At 31.1% G+C, this 22790-nt stretch overlaps 3 protein-coding genes across 3 annotated transcripts; 2 read left to right on the top strand and 1 right to left on the bottom strand.

Annotated features, from left to right (window-relative positions):
* LOC109361066 (DEAD-box ATP-dependent RNA helicase 8-like) lies at positions 230 to 6473 on the top strand. The gene is made up of 10 exons (XM_019606369.1): positions 230 to 809; positions 2239 to 2299; positions 2846 to 3080; positions 3841 to 4079; positions 4459 to 4710; positions 4801 to 4981; positions 5329 to 5417; positions 5506 to 5579; positions 5655 to 5776; positions 6099 to 6473. The coding sequence occupies exons 1-9, from the start codon at positions 493 to 495 to the stop codon at positions 5731 to 5733; spliced, it is 1527 nt and encodes a 508-aa protein (XP_019461914.1). The 5' UTR covers positions 230 to 492; the 3' UTR covers positions 5734 to 5776; positions 6099 to 6473.
* Positions 10695 to 14063, top strand: LOC109359388 (transcription factor MYB3). Its single transcript, XM_019604033.1, has 3 exons — positions 10695 to 11025; positions 11808 to 11937; positions 13235 to 14063. The coding sequence occupies exons 1-3, from the start codon at positions 10890 to 10892 to the stop codon at positions 13830 to 13832; spliced, it is 864 nt and encodes a 287-aa protein (XP_019459578.1). The 5' UTR covers positions 10695 to 10889; the 3' UTR covers positions 13833 to 14063.
* Positions 14508 to 19136, bottom strand: LOC109359199 (remorin-like). Its single transcript, XM_019603771.1, has 5 exons — positions 18856 to 19136; positions 16300 to 16341; positions 15760 to 15847; positions 15424 to 15505; positions 14508 to 14891 (listed from the first exon to the last, which is right to left on the bottom strand). Exons 1-5 carry the CDS (start codon positions 19058 to 19060, stop codon positions 14697 to 14699), a joined length of 612 nt encoding a protein of 203 aa, XP_019459316.1. The 5' UTR covers positions 19061 to 19136; the 3' UTR covers positions 14508 to 14696.

Here is a 22790-nt window from a genome sequence, read left to right as displayed (position 1 = left end):
AATTATTAAAATTTTAATTTAAATATATTTTTTCAACCAATCACAAACAATAGCAGATAAAGTGATACACTTTGTAGGAAAAACAACCATGCTCCCACTTTTACAATATTAGCCAATAGTAAACTATTCATAGATTAATCAATATTCACTTCATTCCAATTGGGAAAGCAATAAAGAAAATAGTTTGCGAGACCCTAGTGACTGAGCTAGAGAGAGGGGTACTAATAAGAGTGTAAGAGAGAGACGCGGAGTTACACCTTTTCACCATTTCTTGTTCATATATTCTTCCTTCAACACCTTATTATATAATCACTTTCATCAAAATCAATTCACTCTTCTCTCACTATCCTCTTTCAAATTCTCTCCCTCTCTTTCACAATTCTCACATTTTCTTTCTCCTTCATAGCTTTAGCCTAAACGAACCGTTTAGTTTCTCGTAGCGGTTTTTTGTGTGTAAAGATTCGCGAGTTTTAGGTATTGAATCGGGTGAAAATGAACAACAGTAACAACAACAGAGCGAGATATCCGCCCGGTATCGGGTACGGACGCGGTGGTGGTGGTGGTGGTGACGGAGGAGGGTTCAACCCTAATCATAACCAAAACGCACCGTTTCAACCAAGGCCCTCTTATCAACAACAACAACAACAGCACCAGCATCAGCAACACTATGCGCAGAGGAATTTGGTTCCGCAACAACAGCAGCAGCAGCAACAATGGTTGAGAAGGGCGCAATTGGGTGCTGGCGGTTCTGAATCGAACGTTGTTGACGAGGTCGAAAAGACTGTCCAGACTGAAGCCAGTGATTCAAGGTTGCTTGTTTATTTTCTATCAAATTACTTGGAATCATGATTGTGTAATTGTTGATGTGCAGTTGTTGGTTTGAATTAGGGTTAGGGTTTGTATTGAGTTGTTTTTCAATGTTTAATAATGTGTATGACTGTTTTAGTTAATTGATATATGGTGGCTTTATTTATATTGAGATAGTGATTGATTGTTTTTGTTTGTGGTATCTCTTTAATGCCCACTGCTTTATAGTTATTTTATCTCATCTTTCCATTCCTTTTAATGCCAAAACTGCAAAATCAGGCTGTTCTATTTTGGTGGTTTTTACCCATTTAATGGTATTTTTCTGTTTCCTTTTCAAATTACTGTGAATCATAATGGGATGATTAGTGGTCTTTTTTTTTTAAAGGGGATAATTAGTGTTCTTCAGTGTGTGGGTTAGGCCTAGTGTTTGGATTGATATGTTTTTCAATATATTTTTTATTCATGTAGATATGTGACTGTCAGTGAATTGTTATAGGGATTGATTCGATTTATTTGTTTATACTGAGATGTTTAGTTAAATGCTGGTGGCTGACTGATTGTTTGTGGCATCTCTGTGATGTCCATAGCTTCATAATTATTTAACACAGGTTTCCATTCATGTAAACGCCACAACTTCAAAAATCAATCTGTACTGTTTTTGGTGGTTTTTACTCATGTATACCAAGGTTGAGTTTTTAATAGTGGCCCGAGTGGCCACAATAGTGTTGCCGCAAAGTGGGGCTCCTTTACTCACTAATAGTTGTGAGACCTAACTATTTCATGCTCGCAATAGTGCCCGCTCGCAGCTTGGGTAGTGACAGCTATTGTATCTTGTGTAGTTGGAATCATACGATACATGTCACAAGCCGATACAGTTTCAGACCTCAATGATGAAAATGGCAAGCTGCATTGTTTTTGTTCTAGTATCGGTGTCTGAATCGCCAAAGTCTTTTTAGGATCACGATTATGGAACGACATAATCGTGCACAGAAGCGAGTCGGGTCTTTTAATTAGTGTTTGGAACATTTTTTTTGTAGTTAGGTTTTTAAATGGGCATACAAATACCAATTTGAGTAGTAAATAAACATCCAATGTTCTTTTGTCTAAAAAGTCAATATCCTTTGTTCCTGTTCGCTGAATTTTCTTTTCTCTGATCACCATGGTTCATATGTTTATTATGTTCATTGTCAAATGCAAACTAGTGTTGATATTGTCTACAATCTAGGCTAACCACACCTTGTTGCTAATGTTTTATTGTATGGAGTGACCTTTGTGAAATTGGAAACTTGTGATAGATTTGGGAATTGCCACTGTGTAAGATTAATTTCTTCTATGGCTAGACAAAGCTATTTTATTAGTGGTTCTGTTCTGTTCAAATGAAAAAAGGTGTTCTAAAATTATCTTTAATTGTTTTTGGTTTTCCTTTGTTAGTTCACAAGATTGGAAGGCAAGACTAAAGGCTCCACCACCTGATACACGCTATAAGACAGAGGTATGGTTCTGAATGCAAATCTTATGTCTCAAGCGATCGAAAATTGCATTTTAAGACATTTTGTTTGAGATCCTTGGGGCAGTATAAATTTTACATGACATGTATATTACCTTTCCTTTTTTTTTATTTTTGTTTCATCCCACAGTACAATGGAGTTCTTATTTCATACATGATAAATGTTACATTAATATATTAAAAAAGAAGCTCTATTTTGGCATTTGGGATTGGTGTTTGGCAGTTATTTACAGTACAATCATACTGTGCTTCAATTATTTATTACTTGTCTAGAGATTTTTGAAATGTACTGAAATTTACTCCATGTAAACAATGTGGCTAGTGGTATTTACCCTATATTTAGTGCTAGATTTCTGAGTGACGTGATTATAGTTTTGCATATCTACTGATACTCTCCACATGAAAGGCCTATAATAATGATACCATCTTTGAGTTAATCATTTAAGCTACTGTGATTATTGTTCTGAAGCTATTAAATTTTGTACTGTAACATGAATGTTGGGCTTGATCTTCCTTGATTTTGTTCCCTAGGATGTGACAGCAACTAAAGGAAATGAATTTGAGGATTACTTTTTGAAGCGAGAGCTGCTCATGGGAATATATGAGAAGGGTTTTGAAAGGCCTTCTCCTATCCAAGAAGAAAGTATTCCAATTGCTCTTACTGGTAGTGACATTCTTGCTAGAGCAAAAAATGGAACAGGCAAAACAGCCGCATTTTGCATTCCTGCATTGGAAAAAATTGACCAGGATACTAATGTTATTCAAGGTTTGACTTCTTCCTCTTAACCTTTACATAAGATTCTCTTAGGTATAGGTGAAAGTACTGTCTGTAACAATATCCCAGATCCATAAGCCTTCTAGTAGCTCAATGCTTTCAGCTAGAGTAGTCTGAATGGTTCTAAGAATATGCTGTGCTTTGAATGACATTAATTTGGCTTCTCACTTTTGGTATCTATTCTAGCCTTTTGTCCTGAAGATACTGCTATATATAAACACATGCACACTGTGAACTCAAATTTTAAGAAACTTGAATGTTGAATGTATGGGGATTGGGATTTGAGTGTTGAGTGAGTACTCTTTGTAATCTTCATTGATCATAGTGAACGTACGTATTTGTTGCCCATGGATGTCGGCATCTGGATCAATGTAGGCTAATCCATGTTATATCTGGGGTTTTCCCCTATTCTCCTTATTCCCCATTGCACATCTGGCTATAAAAAATCATAAGCACTGGAAACAATTTTGATCTTAAAAAGTGTCTTTATTTTAATTGCGAGTTTGGTAGATTCCTTTGAAAAAACTAATATCTTGCCCTTCAATTGTCATTTCTCTTTAGTTGTTATTTTAGACTTGGAAATGAATGCATACAGATTGTGTTACCAAAGTTTGATGAAAATTGTAATGATATTTATTTCGTGGCATTGTTAATGCGTGATCTAATCCTGCATTGTTAGATGCATCAGCATATTTCAAAGCAATAACCTATCCTCTTGTTTTAACTATTCTCTTTATATTCTACCATGCAGCTGTTATACTGGTCCCTACTCGAGAGTTGGCTTTGCAAACATCTCAAGTGTGCAAAGAGCTTGGGAAGCATTTGAAAATTGAAGTTATGGTCACAACAGGTGGTACCAGCTTGAGAGATGATATTATGCGCTTATATCAACCAGTTCATTTACTAGTTGGAACTCCAGGAAGAATATTAGATCTCACTAAGAAGGGTGTTTGTGTTCTGAAAGATTGCACTATGCTTGTTATGGATGAGGTAAATACATTTAACCTGAATTATACTAATAGAATCTTGTCGAGTGGCATGAATTGCTTGAAAATGATGCATTTTAAAGGTCTTTGGAAGACAAAGGTAAGAAAATGATGGACCTTATTAGAGAATTGTGGTCTGGTATAGAGCTATGTTTCTTTGGGGGTTTTTATCTGCTCTGCAAGGATTGAGAATCTATGTCCTACAGAAGTTGGTAATGGAAGCAAATTCCCTTTTGCATTTCTCGTTTATTTTGCAAATATTGAACACATCATATTTGTTTGCTGTTTTGGGTGCTTGTTCATTCTGTGGCACTTTTAACATATCCTTAGTAGTTACAGTTATTTATCAATATAGGGTTTACATAACTTTCTGTGTTTCTCAGGCTGATAAACTTTTGTCCCCGGAGTTCCAACCTTCTATACAGCAGCTGATTCAATTTCTTCCTTCAAACCGTCAAATTCTAATGTTTTCAGCAACATTTCCTGTTACTGTAAAGGACTTCAAAGATAGATATCTTCAAAAACCATATGTCATTAACCTTATGGATGAGCTAACTCTGAAGGGTATTACACAATTCTATGCATTTGTGGAAGAGAGGCAGAAAGTCCATTGCCTGAATACACTATTTTCTAAGGTTTGATTTTTCTTGGACAGGATACTCTGAATTTTTCTTATTTGCTTACTGTAAATATGACACGAAAAATAACATCGGCTTGTATTCCAGTTGCAAATAAACCAGTCGATCATCTTCTGCAATTCAGTGAATCGGGTTGAACTTCTTGCCAAGAAAATCACAGAACTTGGTTATTCGTGTTTCTATATTCATGCAAAGATGTTGCAAGATCATCGTAATAGAGTATTTCATGACTTCCGTAATGGTGCATGCAGAAATCTTGTCTGTACTGGTATGTTGCTGATGCTTGTGCATCCTCCTATAAATGGGAATGATGATTTTTTCTCCGGTTGATTGGAATTTGGGAGAGATGTCTATCCAGTCAGATATAACTGTTTTCAATGTTTCCTGTCTCCATTTACTTAATTTTTTATATATGATCTTTGTTCATTTATTTTAACTAGTAATGTATGTTAATTATTATGAATCTTTAATTTCATTCATATGCAGATATGCTCTTTTTTGGGTTAAAGATATATCTGCTTAATTTAACTGATGGTTTGATTTCCTTTTTATGCATATATATTATGCTAATAATTTATTTCTTTTGTTTTTTCCCTTGCTCTGAAACATTCACAGATCTTTTTACTAGGGGAATAGACATCCAAGCAGTTAATGTTGTTATTAATTTCGACTTTCCCAAGAACTCGGAAACTTATTTGCACAGGGTATTTCTATCTGCTTGCTTCCTACCTATTTTTTTGGGTTGATACTTTTTATGTGTACATGTTCTAAAGAATATTGTCTGATATGCAGGTTGGCCGTTCAGGGAGGTTTGGGCACCTTGGTTTAGCAGTGAACCTGATCACTTATGAGGATCGCTTTAACTTGTACGTAATTTGCATTTGGTTAATTTTAAAGATTCTTGCTGAAGGGGTTTCTGATGCATTCCATCTTTTGTTCAGATATAGGATTGAACAAGAACTTGGCACTGAAATAAAGCAAATTCCACCATTCATTGATCAGGCAGTTTATTGCCGGTGACTGGTGGTAAAATACCAGGCCTGTGTAGGGGTGAATAGCAATGGTGAGTGGTTGGAAGTTTTCCTTATCATATTAATGATGCGTATTCTTGACCCTGATAGGATTTATGACATAAGCATAAATGTATACCAGTCATCTACATATTTTTTATTGGTTGTCTTTAAATGGAAGTTCAGTTGTAGTATATCTTCTAGCTTTGTACGGTGGTTTATACAGGTGCACATCTGTCCCACAATGCAATCCATAACTTATGGTACATAGAGTGATACAAATTGTGGAATAGAAGATGTGAACCTGGTTTATATCCTGTTGCTTTAGTAATGCTTTGTTGTTGCTATTGCTGATGTGTGTGCATTTCCTTACAGGGTGATGATACTATCATTCAAGCATGTGCATATATGTTCTCTGGCATGAGAGGATGCAGTATTGAAATTGGCATATTGTTGGAATCTGCTGAACTATTTTAGATCAATTTCTGGTTTTTTTAGAGCTCTGAAACATTATTAGGAACTTCAGAAACTTAGGTGTTGGCTTTTAACTGTCAGGAAGTAGCTGGATCCGGTTTGGGTTTCTGTTGATTACATTTGTTGATGTGTGTTACTCTTGTTAATGTAGTTTTTTTTCCAATTTGAACGGTTTAGGGATTTACCTTACAATAATCGAATACTATGCTATTGGGTCTAATAGTTATGGTATGGGTTTTCTTGGGTAGAATGGAAGGCATTTCTAATCGTTTATTACTTTAGATGGTTCTTTTTTATTAAAGGAGAACCCTTTTCAGTTGCTTAGCAGTTCAGAATGTTGGATTTATTTTCTGAGATTTGAAAGCAAGGTGTTTGGTACTCATTGGATTATTTTATTTTCCTATTACCCTTTTATTCATGTTTATTCCTAGAATTGACTCCCTCCTTATTTTTATTTATCTATTTTATGAGATACATATTCTTTTTATAAAATAGTTCTCACGAGACATTTGTTATGGCGGTGATTAGTATTATAAATCTTTTTCTATGATAATATTTATTCATTTTGTGTAAAATAACTCGTATGAATCTATTGTTCTTTAAGGATTGCAGTTAACATTTTCCTTAGAAAAAGTACAACATAATTATTTTGGGTCAACGTTGCATTTAATACAATACGGCAATGGTGGTGTTACTTGTGAGTCATGTATACTTTGTATTGAAACATTCATTTATGTTTTGTTTCCTAGGCTCCACCCCAGCCGTGTGTTTCATACCGCCAAATAAGTTTTACATTCAAGTAGATTTTTTAAATTAATTTCTAGATTTATACTTAAATGTAAAACTGTCAAATATATTGCTGGTTGTTGGATCAATATCTTTGAATCTGGTCAAAGTGACTTTACAAAAAAGGCCACAACAATGTTCACTACTGTGTAGTTGAAAAGAGAAATTGTTGAGACTCGTCACAACAAAAGCAGTGTGCCCGGTTGCTACTCTTATCATTTATCAATATTATTGTTAAAGAGTGGAGATCCACTTACTCTAATCTTATTCTTTATTTTATCCATCAATTTTATGAATATCTAATAGTTTAGATCTACTCACTAATACAAACCATTAATTTTTTCTAAAATTGATAACTAGGATCTTAGAGTAAGTGGATCTTGAACCTTTCTACATTGGTTACACACCTATCTGAAAAAAGAGGCTAAACGCTATACAGTAGGAAAAAGAAGAATAAGATTCACAATTGGAGTCCAAGTCATCACTCAATGGCTATCTCATGAAGACTTATTTTAAGGAATATATATCACTTATCCCAATTTTATATTCCCGGATAAGTAAGATAAAAATGTAAAAATGTAACCTTTTTATTTTTAATTTTTTTATTTATTTGTGTGACAATTTTTAATTGGGAGATATAGAATAAAGACAAACTTTAACACATGTAATCTCTGTTCCGGACAGAAGAAGGAGATATAAAACATAGATTTTAAAGCTATAAAAAGAAGCTTGAAGATTATAAGTAGATTGTCAAAGGAATTGAACCATATATTCATATCTCATCTTTTGGTGTTCATACCGTTCTTAGATCACACTGCTCATCATCTTTATATTAATACTTTAATAATGATTCTTGAGTATAACATTTTTTTCTTTTTTTGTTATATATTAAGGTATGTAGAGATATTGCTGTTTGCCTCGGGGCTTGGCTGTAAAAGGATGAAAAACAAGTATTAAGGGTTAGTGACTTATGGTTGTAAAAGGGATTTGGCTAAGCATTTCATTTCAAAATTCAATTGACAATGAGAAAAATAATATAACATTAATTTAAATCAGTCCCAATATAATGAGATATACGAAGATGTGTGACTTCCCAACATAATCAATGGTTAGCCAAAGCATTACGGTTAGGGCACATTGCATCTCTTGAGCCTTGGAAGATTTCACATTATCTCTGATCAACAATGCTAGAGAGAAATACCAAAATGAAACAAACATTGTTTAAACCCAATTCTAATCGTTGTTTATTCATCTTCAAAGTGTTATCCACAAAATAAAATTGTAAAAAACGAAAAGTAAATTGCGAATGTTAGATAAGATTAAAACTTTTAAAATACAACGCTTATTGTATAATTCCTTTGTTTTCTAATTTTTCAAACAAAAGTTGAATAAAAAATTGTGCCCATTATATTAATTACAGAATCGTTCCTTATTTTCATGCATTTACCACCTGCTTTTATAACATAAACATAAGAAACGTGAACTATGAAGCATTTGCCTTATTTTAAAGGTTCTCTATCAAAAACCCAAACTAGTTGATTTTTTATTTACTATTTTAAAACAAATTTTATCTACTATCTTAAAAATATAAATATTTTTCGTGTACAAAAGTTTAGATGACAAAGATCAACACAACTAAGGTAAAACCCATGATTCTATTAGTGCTTACAAATTGTCCACTAATTTGATATTTTTACATCCACATTGAGATTTACACTCATGTCATCAACCACAATAAATCTATTCCTTACTATTGGATCAACATTAATTTATAGATTAATATCAATACAATTTTATATTTTAATAGTTTTTTTTTGTTAACAAGTGAAATAAAAATTATTTATATAATGTTTACTTTTATATACGTTGACAAGTACCAACATTTAACATATGTTAATTTAAGTTGATCATTCTTCCCGATATTAAGTTTTTAAATAATCAAACAAAAGAAAACACACCTCTTACTTTACACTTTCTCCTTCTAATTATAAAAATGTGTAAATAAAAAGTTAAATGTTAATTTCTCAACAAAATAAGATCATTACACTACTCTTTACATCTACATCTAGATCCTAATATAGTCCACTGTTTTAAAAAATAAATGTCAATTGGTACAAAACAAATATAAAAAATAAAGTTCATAAAACTAATATGGTTATATCATTATTCAATAACTATAACATTTATATGTTGTTCGTACAAAAATCTATATACAATTAATATATAATTTATCATTTATTTATTTATATTTAAAAGTTAATAATTATTAAAAACGAATTGCAAATAATGGAGTGATAATATAAAATTTTCTAATGTCCACAATCATCTTTGTCTTCTACAATATCAAGAAAGCGTTATTCCCGTGTGTAGTAAAATAATGTTATAATCTTCAATAGAAAACGTCAACAAATCATTAATTTCTAACTTATATTTTTCTTCTCCTTCTGTCTTCACTCATTGAATGAGCTCTATCTAAATTATTCTCCCTAGTTGGGAGACTTTTATAGATCTCATGTGTTAAAATGTTAAATCACCTTTGGTGAAATTTTATCTACTTTTTCTAAACAATAAATACCATCCATCAAAGAGACAATTTTATATGAATTAGGTAGGATTAAAATAGGTGATAAAATTCTCCATATCAAATGTAACTACATTCTGAAAAATTCAACCTATATTTAGACTAATATAAAAAAAAATCTATTTTGACTAATACAAAAAAATCTATTTTGAATAATATAAAAAAATCATACAAGTAGATCTTGTTCGTGCAATTTACTTTATGAGTAATAAACTAATATTTTTTAGAGTGTTTAATTGTTCTTGGTTATTATCAAAATTAAACATTTGATATTTTAATATTTTTTTAGAAAACTAGCCAAATCTTATATCACTGGATCAACCCAATGTTAATGAATAATATATATTTAACATCACATATCATTATAATACTCATTACTTGATGAACAATTTTCTAACCATGAAAAAATGTTTGATGAACAGTATAAGCACACTCGTTACTGTATAGTGTTGTTGATATTAATCCTATGTCATTTAATGCAGTCACTATCATATTCACTGCATCTGTTTTTTTCTCTCACATGCCATTTATGTGCAAAGTTAAAAACGAAAGTATAGAACACACACCCTTTACCTCACTTCCATTGTTTGTGCAAGTTTATCTCTCAATCAATCTGATTCAACATATCAATGCCACTGTATCTGTACACACATTTATTGCTTCAATGGCAACCTTGAAACTCGCTTCAATTAATTATTACACACACGTTCTTATATATCGATCTCTATATTTTAAAGTTTTTTTTTCATTTTGTTTTTAAATGTATTAATTGTTATTTTTTACATTTACTTTATTCAATATTTTCTGACCCAATTGAAAAATTTAATGAACTATATAAAATGTATGCACTAAGTGATATAAGTTTTATAAACGATTATTATATTATTCATAATTTATATTTAATTATTTTAATTTTTCAAAAAAAATAATACGAATAAATAATAAATATTACATTGATTATAATATATATATATTTATTTATTCTGATAATACATATATATTACTCTCTAAATATTATATCAATGATAGTAAAATGAGGGTAGTATTATAGTTCTTCCAAGCCCACATCAATAATTATGTCTCCTCGAATAGCCTCAGATAAAGATGTCACACATTTTTTTAGCATTTAAGTCATTCCCTATTATTATACCATTCTCACATTGTGGCTTCTAGTGTCTCCTTGTGACCATTTTGGTGCTATAAAATTTCAACATTGGAATGGTTCTAAAGGGTGTGTGAACTTTAAACTTTAAAGGGTTGTTCTTCATTTTTGGTTTATAGTCCTTAACTTTGTGTGAGTGTTGTTTATAATTTTTGGAGAAACTATGGGAAGAGCACCATGTTGTGACAAGATGGGCTTAAAGAAAGGACCATGGACACCTGAAGAAGATGAGATTCTTGTTAATTTTATCAACAAGAATGGTGGTCATGGAAGCTGGCGTTCTCTTCCAAAGTTGGCAGGTTTTGATGCTTTATCTTTCTCATTCTTTAGTGTATTGGAAGTTGAAACTTAAACTTCAACAATCACTTTTCTATCTTAAAAACATTAGTTTCCATAAAGTGATAAAAATGCTGCTTTTGAAGTTACCTTTTCATTGATTTGAATCATATTTCGTAAATACCTTTTTTTTTTTAAAATTGGTTGTAAGTTTATAGTTTTACTTGGACCAGCTTTTTTGTTAAACCATCAACAATGAATGTTATGTCCTGGATAATTTTTGTGTCCCTTTAGTAGTTGTATTTTACCTTACAAGTTTAGAACAATTGTGTTAAAGGGCAAGACAAAGTTACAACCTTTGATCATGTGTTTACATTCATGGAACTTGCTGTTTTTCTAACACGTGCAGCTTTAACAACTCTTCATCAACTGTCCCAAACCATATACTAAATCATGTGTGCTACTAATAAAAACAAATCATGTCAATTAAAAAAATTAATCATTTTTTTTATTTTTATGTTTTTCCTCTATTGTCATTGGTATGTGACATAGTTTGGGACAAAAGATTCTTGTTCCATCACCTCTACTTTTTCAAGCCCTTGGCAATAGTATGAAAAGGTAAATAATCTGAAGGAGAAGAAAAACATAATCCCCTTACTCTTACATATATTACATTTACCTAACCATGTTGTTTTAAATAGCAGGTTATGTTTTTCTATGATCTCTTCCTTTTCTGTTTATATTCTAAACCAACCAAAATTTTAGCTTCATTTTCAATACACTGTAAGAGTTCCTATCCTTTCAGGTCTTCTTCGTTGTGGTAAGAGTTGCAGGCTTAGGTGGACAAACTACCTTAGACCTGATATTAAACGTGGCCCTTTTACACTTGAGGAAGAAAAACTAGTCATACAGCTTCATGGTATCCTTGGAAATAGGTACTTATTTTTTTTAATTTAAATTTATGCTTTCCCTTGAGCTGAGAAGTATTTGCAAGAGTTCTACTTTAGAGTGGTCTTGTAGGATGATCTGTTGTCCTAAACTATGTCTAGTACCAATGAAAGTTTATGCTATGTCAATTCAAAAAATTAAATAATCATTATTTTTCTATTTTTACTTCAATATCATCAATGTGAGACATGGTTATTCTAGTTCTTTATCTTTATGCCTGTCAAACTCATTTACTTATTTGTGAAATTGGAGTTCAAATCTTAATTGATGGTAGGTCTTTGGAAACTGAAAGTTTGTATCTATGGTGTTTAGAATGGGACAAAGAAGGTGATGCTTTTTAGGCACCCATGTTGATATTTCTCAATAAGAATATTTAATGTGTAATAGGTCAAAAGATTAAGATACAACATGCATAATAGTTGTTACACCTGATTTATTTTTATTGAAACATTTTATATATTGTGTCCATAGACACTAGTTTTTAATAAAAAAAAAACAAGTTTTCTAAGTATATCACTATCAAAATGATAAATACATCACTTATAAATCCCTAAACTTCAAGACAGTAGAAAATCTATTACTAGAAAATTTAGAATGTCCTATGGGTGCATAGAAACAAAGATGCTAGCAAATGGTAAATATTGTGTTATTATAACCGCTCCTTTGGAGCAAAAAAATAATCAGGATCATGTGAACCAAGGGCACGGTTAAGGTTTCATAAAGTGGAAACCATGTTAAGTTTTAAGTCTAGTTTAATAAATACATCGGATTTGAAGAAAATGTTTCTATCAATGAAACCATAACCATAATGAGTGCCTTTAAGGACACTCCTTTGCATTACCCAGAACAAGGACAAAGATTTGATGTCCAAAACTGTGTTTCAAATCATGTCCGAGACTAATGATATTGAAGTAAAAACAGAATAATAATGAATATTTTATTTTTTAATTGACATGAAATATTTTTATTTCTGAAATATTGAGGTATCAGATCTTATCCATGGAATAAAAGGGTTATATAATGTGTGCTTAAGGGCATAAGTTTAGGTACAAAGAAAGTAAATTTTCATAAAGAAGTGGTCTATTCAATATCTAGGAATGTGTTCAATTTTTTCCATGAAATTGATACCCACTTGTATTGTAATGTAAGGACCACAGTTACAATGCAATGGGGCTCCAATTATTACCTTTGAAATTTCATTGCATTTATATCTATCAATAAATGCATGTCCCTTTTCTCCAAGGCACATTTAATAGTGTTCAATAAATGAACAATTCAATACAGGTGGGCTGCAATATCATCTCAGCTACCGGGAAGAACAGACAATGAGATCAAGAATTTATGGAACACGCACTTAAAGAAACGTCTCATTAGAATGGGACTTGACCCTCAAACTCATTTGCCAATGGCCTATTCATGTTACCAACTTGGCAAGCCACTTGCATCATCCGTATCGACTCGTCACATGGCGCAGTGGGAAAGTGCAAGGCTCGAAGCTGAAGCTAGGCTCTCAAGGGAGTCATCTTTGTTCAACAATGATCCTAACTCATTTGTTGATGCCAACAACAAAACTGATTCGGACTATTTTCTCCGGATATGGAACTCTGAAGTTGGAGAATCGTTTCGAAGCGCACGTAAATTTGATGACATAACTAGTCCAATTTCTTCAGGATCATCTTCAAACAAATGTGGTTCAGTGTCTGCTATTACAACAGAGTTAGCAAGCAATGTGAAAGATGATTTGGAGTGGAGAAACTCTGATTCAGCAAGCTCTAATGACTTGGAAGACTCATCTGATACTGCATTGCAGCTCTTATTAGATTTTCCTATAAACAATGATATGAGCTTCTTAGAAGAAAGCTCTTTTATTTCCCCTCTTTAGTGCATGTTATGATTAAAATTTGGCCATCAAAAACGTTTTTTTGTACATTACATTGCAACATTTCCATGACACTTTCATGTTTTTATGGCAAAGTATCAGTACTTTGCATTATAAACTTACAAGTGTCATGGTGGTTTGGTGTAATACAATGCTGAATTCAGCCATCTAGTTTTTGGTTGGCTATTTTTGTAGACTTTATGTGAGCCACTGAAGAAGTATATGACTTGGTAATTGGCTGAATATATATAATATATAATGGATCTTATATGTTAGACTTTACTTGGATCAGTAAATGTGATTTAGAAGTTTCTGCTAAAATTATGTTTTTGATATGCTACCTCAGATTTAGCTTCAAGTGTTTTTATTCCATGCATCTACTTTCTTACCATGATTCTAATTTTTAACTATACAATTCCCTTCTGATCATATGCTGTTGAATTATTTTTATAGTTATCTTACCCATTTAATAATGTGTTAAATATGTTTTACACTTTTACTACTTGCAAAAATAACACATGAACATTGATGAAAGGCTCATTACACTCTAAGACATTGTTTAAGGAATAGAAATTAAAAATGATGTTTTTATACTTAGAAAGTGTTGGACTTAGTTTTCAATAATAATTTTCAAAAAGAGAAGATAGTCCTTTTAACAATGAATAAAGAGAAACTCTATACATAATTGTTAAGAGTGATTCTCTTGAAAAATATATATTAAACAAACAGCATAGAACACTTATCCTAAGCCAAAGTTCTACAAGCTTGCATGCCACAATCTTATTGTTTTTTCTTTGGATTACTTTTCTTACACACAAACAAACAAGAAATGATATATAGACACAATTTTGATTATTACTATGACATTTAAAAGCAACCAAGGAACTTCTTTGGAGTGTTTCCAGTTGCACGAAATTTTGCAGCCAATTCCTCTGCCTTGAGAAATTCTTCACCACGTTTGGCTTCAACCATTGCTCTTTTCTCTTCTGCTTGTTTGTGAACCAAAGCTATCTTGTTTTTCATTTTTTCACCATATTCTGCTTTCTTTTTCTCTAGTTGTTCCTGTAAAGGACTCAAGGGTGTTAAATATAGTAGTAAAACAAAAGCATTTGTATGATTATGTGAATCTAACTCATTCAATTCAAAAATGATATTTGTAGAACAAAAAATGACAACTTTCTTGGCAGATTTACATGTCATGGTAAAATCTGTTCTGAATGGTTAAGTCATTTATAACCTCTGCAATTAGATTCTGAGTTTTTTTACACTCACTATTTTGTAATCTTTAACAAAAGGATATAGTAGAACACATCTTAGGATATGGCCAAATTTTGAAATTGAAAGTATTATTACAATAGTACCTTCCTTTCTGAAGTTGCTTATTTCATCAGTAGAAGCATATTATACTCTTAATGATAGAAAGATTTAACTTAGGGATGCCATAATACTTGATGTCATTTGACAAAATTAAAAGTATAATTAAAAAGGATGTGTTTCTCTTAGTGTTGTGCCAACATGCATCATGATGTAATGAATAATAGAAAAAGCAATGTCATCATGAAAGTGATTAACTTAATAAAAAGTTAAGTATTACCTCAATTTTTCTCAGCTCAGCTTCAAGAGAGGCTTTCTTGCTGTTTTCCCAAGAAGCAACAGAAGAGAGCTGCTTTTGAGCTCTGTTAACAGATCACAATAAATTTGTAAGAATACAGAATATAAAGACAGACCAAAAACAAAATATTCCAATGACACTTTAAATAGTAGCCTCTAAATCTTGAAGCATATGAACTTATATAGAAGGTTTGGACTTGAGAAGATTAATGTGTCATGCAAACTGTATCAATACAGTACTTATTTGATAGATTTTCTAATTTCTAGTGAGTTCTTCTTCACGATTTAACTGCAAAACGATATTAAAACAACGTCTTACTTATTCTCGGCCTTCGATTTTTCGCTTTCTTCCCATGCCTTTACATAAGACAACCTTTTCTCTTTCTCTACTTCTGCAAGAGCAACATCTGTAAACCACAGAAATACATAAGGCATTTGCTTATGAAGAAAAATTGATTGTAGGACCATCAAGATCATCTCTAAAACAGACTATTAAGAATCTGAGACCAGAAAGAGAATATGCATTCAATGAAAGAATTTGAATGATATTGAATATTGAATGAAATGAGTGAATAATAGTTTACAATGAAAGTAAACTATTTATACATGGAAATAAAGACTAGCGAACTAAAACTAACTCTAGCTAAAAATATATTTAACAAAGACATAGATGCCGAGTTAAAGATGAATTGGCCAGAAATTCATGCATATATTTGCAATGTGTCTAGAGAATAGTTGGTATAGAAACCATAAAAGGTTTCAAATTGGTTCATAGAAGTTGTTATGAAACAAATAGATGAAATATTTATAAGTTATAAAACATAACTTAATCTGAAATATGAGAAAATTCAGCACTAACCTCTATCAAGAGTTACTTTCTTATTTACAGGATCTGGTGTCTCTGTAAACCAAAATAAAAATGGTAAGTAAATGCAATAATATATCCATGATAATTATATCAAGTGCAGAAGTATTTATATGTTAAAACCAACTAAATAGAAAAGTTCATGCACTTGTTAAATTTGTAAGCATTTACATCCAATATTAGATTAGATGTTAAAATTATCACCTTCCTTCACATGCTTGATCAACTAATGTGTTGCAATTAGGAACTGAAAATATACATCTTATGAGAATATATTGTAACTTAGAAACATTATTTGTAGTTATATTACTCCATGATTAGATAAAAATATTAGATCATTGAATGTGATGTTATATTACTGCATGAATTAATCTAGCAACAAAACTAAGGTAATAGTACCAGAGATACCATTACACATATATTAAAAGCTCAATACAGATGTCATAGAGCAAAGGATGAATTTATCTCAATCAACAACAACAATCAAGAATTTATCTCACTAAATGAGATCGACTATATATATCAAACGATGTCATAATGCTCTATCATAAATCATATTCATCAACAAAATATTGATTCTAAGTTTTTCTTAATCATTTTGCTTAAGGTTTTCTTGGCATCCTCTTCCACTAAGAATTAGAATAGCCTCCATTTGACCAACTATGGGGTAATCTCAGATAATGTTTAACAAAAAAAACAGTTGACCAAATCGTATTATAAAAATAATTAGGAAATAAAAAATGAAAAATAGATACTGGTCTAGCTGCTAGAATCTATTTAAAATTAGAAAATGGTTAGAAAAAAGGTAAATATATAAATAATGCATGCCTCCTTTCATTATTGGATTTAAATTGGTTGAGTGTATATAAGGAGGAAATAAAAGACACAACTATAACCTTTTAGAAGATCTTAGAATAACTTGTCACATAAATCAAACCATCTTCCAGAGAGGACAAATAACTTTCCTCGCAAGTCAAAACATGGGGCACATAATTATATTTTATAATAACGTGGAGGGCTTAATTAGAATCTCTTTAATGGGAGTGATTGATGTATATAGCAAGAAATGATGTAACATCACGTCTCCTTGGTGGAATATTGCTAGAGTGTAATCCTAATAAGGTATGTATAAAAAAAAATACATAAGTTTATTAAATACAGAAGTATATACAGTTAGCTAGACAAAAACTTATGCTGCAATAATAAGCATTGAAGAAAGAGAGAACTAATTTTTGCAAGTCAAGTAATCCCCATCATTTATAATTTAAAATTAGATTAATTGAGTTTATTCTAAATAATAATAGGCATATGGTACAACCCCACTAAATCCCAACAAGACTAAATTGTAAAGAGTTCAATTCATTAGAGTGATACTTATTGGGATGAAAAACTATAAACCTCGAGAAAAAGAATTAGTTCATTACTCATAGGTGAAAGGATATATTTGTTAGTATAAAAAAAAATATAATAGACATATGGTTAGAATCATTACTCTTCGACCTTATAATAATTTATGAAACCATGATTCTTGCTAAAAAGGGTTACTCAATTTAGAAGAGATGGCCCGTAATAGAAAGCTTACAGATCTAATAACCGAAAGGCATGCTGCCAAGATCATTAATCAGACTTAAAAGCTATGAAACATAGCCCTTAAAATAAGTATGCCACCAAGGGGGAAATAAATGGAACAAAGAAAATGGAAAATCATAACAATCCCAAAAGAAAATCTTTTATGGAATATAGAACATGATAATAAAATAAAAACATATAGGTGGGGAACAATCCATTCAATAATGCGAGCAATATTAAACTAAGTTAACATAAATCACATGTTTCTAACGGTGCCATATTCTCTATTTTGGACCAATTAGAATGTTAATTTTATTATTTTTAATTTTTATTTATGTGACAATATCTAATTGACCTAGGATAAAGAATGAGACACTATCGAAGATGATGGTCTCAATCCAGCAATCAGGCCTTGTATTGAAAGGTAACTAAAACAAACCAATATCCATAATTTAAGCTCCAGCTCCTTCATTTTCAATGTAACATCACTTTCTCAACAACCAAACAGAAATTGAAAAACAGTCACAACATTAAACTCTATAGTAGTAGAAATAATCAAAATCAGGCAAAGTCATAAAACAATCACCAATCATAGTTGGAACTTTGATGAAAACCCATAATTATTTTCCTGAAAAATAACCAGAGCTGAAGCACAAAGCACTCCATCAAAGTCAAAAAATGGAATAAGAATGAATAATACATTGAGCCAACAATATCAAGCTCCATATATCAACCTTTGATGAAACAAACCTTGAAAACCCATAATATTATAGCAATACTAATTAAATTACAAGGTAATTGATTAATTAAAACCGATTAGACACATAATTTGAAGTTTCATATTCCAACTTTCTCTCATCAACAAAACAGACATAGCTATTATATGAACTATCAAGCTTATCAATCATGAACAAGTTGAGATTTTGAAAGCAGCCCATAATTTCTATGAAACAAAAGTTTCAAATTTTGTAAACAACTCACTCTCTTTCTCAACAATAGCAAGAACCTTGGTTTCCTCTACCGGTACCACCGGTGCCGGTGGAACAACCGCTTTCTCATCAACAGAGGCAGCAAGCGGTGGAGCCTCAGCCAGAGGAGGCTCAGGGTCCACCACCGGAGCCGGAGGTAGAACCGGAGGTAGAATCGGAGCCGGAGCAGTTTCAGGCTTGGTTAGAGACTCTGTCATAGTTTCGGTTGAATGAAAAGACAGAGACAACAAAGGAAGTGTATGTAGCAATGTAATGTTCTGTTAAACAATGTAGTGTGCCTCTTAAACAGAGTGGTTATGGTGTATGGGTTTCAATTTAAAGGTGTAACGTGGAATCTTTGTTAGCAAATGTTGTTTTATGATGACCGTTGATTAAGGGGTGTGGTTTGATCGGAGGGTTGGAGCAGTCTTTTAAACTACTGTTATGGTTAGAGTTACATTCCCTCTAGGTGAAGGACTCTTCTACTTATATAGAGTTGTTCCTTTTACACTTCTTAAGGTTAAATTTTGTCATTTGATTTTTTTTAAGGTATTGATTTAGTGGTATAAGATACCGTTTGATTTTCAGGATGACTAAATATCAAGACTTCGATTCCTGTAAGTGACATTTGTTGGAAGAGACAATCACATACTCTAAAAAATATTAATTTTTTATCTAAGAGGGGAAGAAATATCCTAAATAATACCAAAAAAGAATTAAAATATTACAATGCTATTTTTTTTCTTTTACTTTTATTACATTGTCCTCTCTAATATTAGGAGGATCTCCACCCTCTCCTTTACCACCTTGACCACAACTTGAGAAAATAGGGTAGCAATTGTCTTAACATTAGTATAGGGAAGAGTTCTAAAATCACAATTTGTGACCTAAAGATCCTTCTTTTTCCTTTTGTTTTCATGATAAAAGGGTTATTCTATTCTATATAAAAGTCTCACTTCCAATATTATACTTTTTCCTTTGTTTTGGCTTGCCATATAAGTGATTGTGAAATACAATTTAAAATTAAAATGAGAGAGTGAAGTTACACGTAATAGTAGAGGAAAGGTGCCATGTGGCGTGGATGAGATTGAATTGAATGGCAGGAAACAACTATGGAGTGATGAATATGATATTTGATGAGTTGTGAAAGTATTTTGTTGTATTATTGAGATTTGAGAGTGAAATGAACGGCGCTTCACGTTTTTTCCTTCTTCTTCGGTTGCTGGATCCCTAATAGATTTTCATGATGTGGGGCCATGTTTCTCACAGATTTATTTTAGTAGATAACTCTCCCAATATTGCCAAAATTTAGGGTCATACTAATTAAGGGTGGCAATAGATTAGGTTAGACGAGATTTTGTCTTAGACAAACTTAGTAGGAGCCTGAGCCTGACTTATTAGCATATTAAAAAAATAATTTTAAAGTCTAGGTTTGACTTGTTTAAAGGTCTAGCCTGACATGTTAGTCTGTTTAAATATCTATTATAGTATATAATCTTGAAGTATGTTATCATGTATACATTTAAATATGCTAGTATTACTACTTTTAATTAGACTTTTTAACCCTAACAATTAAATTATATTTTTGTATACATTTTTATATTAAAATAACATATATATATATATATATATATATATATTAATATTACTTATATTAAAATTGTATAGTATAAATATACTGCATAATATAAGTAGATAGGCTGTGTTATTAGGCTTAACAAACCTTTTGGATGACCTAAAACCTGACTTGTTAAAGTAAATAGGCTTTTCAAAAAGCGTGAATCTGACTTGTTCATGAAAAAAATTTGGCATAATTTAATTTGTTATAGGCCAAATAATAAACCTTGATAGGCGGTCCCTCCTATTTCCACGTCTATCCAATTTTTTTCTTTCATTTATATAAATTACCAATAGTTTTGGTGCAAATTGACACTGCTTTAACCGAATAGAACTAAGTTGGCCACACTCCAGAAATGTTGTGCGAATATAGTCCCTGGTATCAATAAAAATAGAGTTAATTAGATTGATATCTTTTGAGTTTTAGTGAAATTACATAAATTATCTTTCACTTTTTTAACCCTACACAAACCTCTCATAATTTTTTATTCTTTCATTACACTGACCACCCTGTATGATAAATAAGTTTAATATTTTAAACAAAAAATGTGATAAATACAATTGTGTTAAACAAAACATGATATATTATGAGGAAAAATCCAAATAATATAAAAATCAATGTATCTTTATTGTTTTTTGTTATAAAATGCATCAACAATTTTAAAGATATATTGTTTAAATTGCTCTTATACTATATCGTAACGAACCAAAAATAATGAAGAGGTATTGACTCATATATTATTTGGACTTGTCTCCACAATATATCATGTTTTGTTTAACTTAATTGCATTTATCACATTTTTTGTTTAAAAAATTATATTATTTATCATGCAGGGGTGATTAGTGTAATGAAAGTACAAAAACTAGGGGGTCTGTGTAGATGTAGAAAAGTGAGGGGTGGTTTGTGTAATTTCACTAAAACTCAGGGGGTGTCGGTGTAATTTACTCATAAAATATGTTATATTAATTAAATATTTTTAAATTGTATCATTATTATCGTTATTTTTTGCTTTCTATTCATTATTAGGCAGAATAACATATAAAACAATATTTGAGATAGATTTTCAGGTGTTGATTGATTTTGTGGTTAATAAGTTATTTGTAAGAATCTTAATAAGCATGCGCTGGGCTTGATATTAATTGATATGGTTTTAAAACAAGATTCTTAGCTCCAAGAGTACCACAACTGTGTTCTTAATTTTTCATAACTTTCTTAATGTTGTTCATTATCATGGTATGCTTTCTTATTAAGAAACAGTTCATATTTTGCAACTCATTCTTATGTTTTGTTTTGAGACAAATGGTAGAAGTTCATATTAGATGCCAAAATTCTTGAGTTGTTAAGAAATGTAAATGAGTACAGAATAAACAACTAATAATTATAGAGAAAACTTATGTAAAGACATATTAATATAAAAACGACTAATAAAAATTTAATTTTAATTAAAATTTAGTTCTAATAACAACATTAAAATTATAAATATAATTGTATCGGAATATAACTTGTTAGATATATCTCACACGTTTTTCTCCATGTTCAATAACAGAGTAATTATTCACAACCGTGGAAACTCTAAAGGTTGTTTTCATGAAATATTTACTCAGGTTACTTTTTAATTTAATTTATTTTTCATCATTAAATTATTACAACCCTATCTCATTTTATCATTCAATTACATGCTTATTTAAGAAAAAAACTCAAATATGAACACTTGTTACATCCCATTGAAATTATTTCGGCTTATTAACCGATACGGGTTCAACAACTAAAATGATAAAGTAATACCCTCCTCTCAATTAATGTCATGTTAGAAAGAAACTAGATTGCAAGGGTTGATTATGTTGGGGCAGTAAAAAGGATGGTAAAGAAAACTAACTACATGTTATGCTAATTCGATTTAATGTGATATTTTTTACACATTTATAAATATTTCATTATACTTTTTAGGCATATATTTTCCATTTTTCCATTGTTAATATTTTTATATAGTAAACAAACAAATATTGAGAATAATTAACAATCCAATCATCTAGCTAGCCTTTCACTCAACTAATATTGTTGTGACTTGTCAGCAATATATACATGCATCCACGTTAAAGTTATGTTAATTCCATTAATTATCCTATGCCAATGATTAAGCCTTTCACAAGTAGATATGATCAACTAATTATAATGGTATCACTTGTCAGCAATACATAGTTGCATGCACGTTAAAGTTGTGTTAAACTAATACTAAGTGATATAGATATTAAATAATCAATTTGTTATGTTGAAAATTAAAGGGCAAATTATGAGATCTAGATTATTTGTCTATAATGTTGTCATATTCC

The sequence above is a fragment of the Lupinus angustifolius genome, chromosome LG11 (assembly GCF_001865875.1).
Source record: "Lupinus angustifolius cultivar Tanjil chromosome LG11, LupAngTanjil_v1.0, whole genome shotgun sequence".
NCBI classification, from domain to species: domain Eukaryota; kingdom Viridiplantae; phylum Streptophyta; class Magnoliopsida; order Fabales; family Fabaceae; genus Lupinus; species Lupinus angustifolius.
The sequence above is the reverse complement of the archived record's forward strand: the minus strand, read 5'-3'. Positions and strand labels throughout refer to the sequence as shown.

Bases quoted from the DNA above. Each gene is read 5' to 3' on its own strand.
- LOC109361066 (XM_019606369.1), top strand. From the start codon at position 493: ATGAACAACAGTAACAACAACAGAGCGAGATATCCGCCCGGTATCGGG. The intron at 3,081-3,840 runs GTTTGACTTCTT...TCTACCATGCAG, and splicing joins GGATACTAATGTTATTCAAG to CTGTTATACTGGTCCCTACT. The intron at 5,580-5,654 runs GTACGTAATTTG...TCTTTTGTTCAG, and splicing joins TATGAGGATCGCTTTAACTT to ATATAGGATTGAACAAGAAC.
- LOC109359388 (XM_019604033.1), top strand. From the start codon at position 10,890: ATGGGAAGAGCACCATGTTGTGACAAGATGGGCTTAAAGAAAGGACCA. The intron at 11,026-11,807 runs GTTTTGATGCTT...CTATCCTTTCAG, and splicing joins TTCTCTTCCAAAGTTGGCAG to GTCTTCTTCGTTGTGGTAAG. The intron at 11,938-13,234 runs GTACTTATTTTT...AATTCAATACAG, and splicing joins CATGGTATCCTTGGAAATAG to GTGGGCTGCAATATCATCTC.
- LOC109359199 (XM_019603771.1), bottom strand. From the start codon at position 19,060: ATGACAGAGTCTCTAACCAAGCCTGAAACTGCTCCGGCTCCGATTCTA. The intron at 15,848-16,299 runs GTTAGTGCTGAA...TGTGGTTTACAG, and splicing joins GAAAGTAACTCTTGATAGAG to ATGTTGCTCTTGCAGAAGTA. The intron at 15,506-15,759 runs GTAAGACGTTGT...ATCTGTTAACAG, and splicing joins AAATCGAAGGCCGAGAATAA to AGCTCAAAAGCAGCTCTCTT.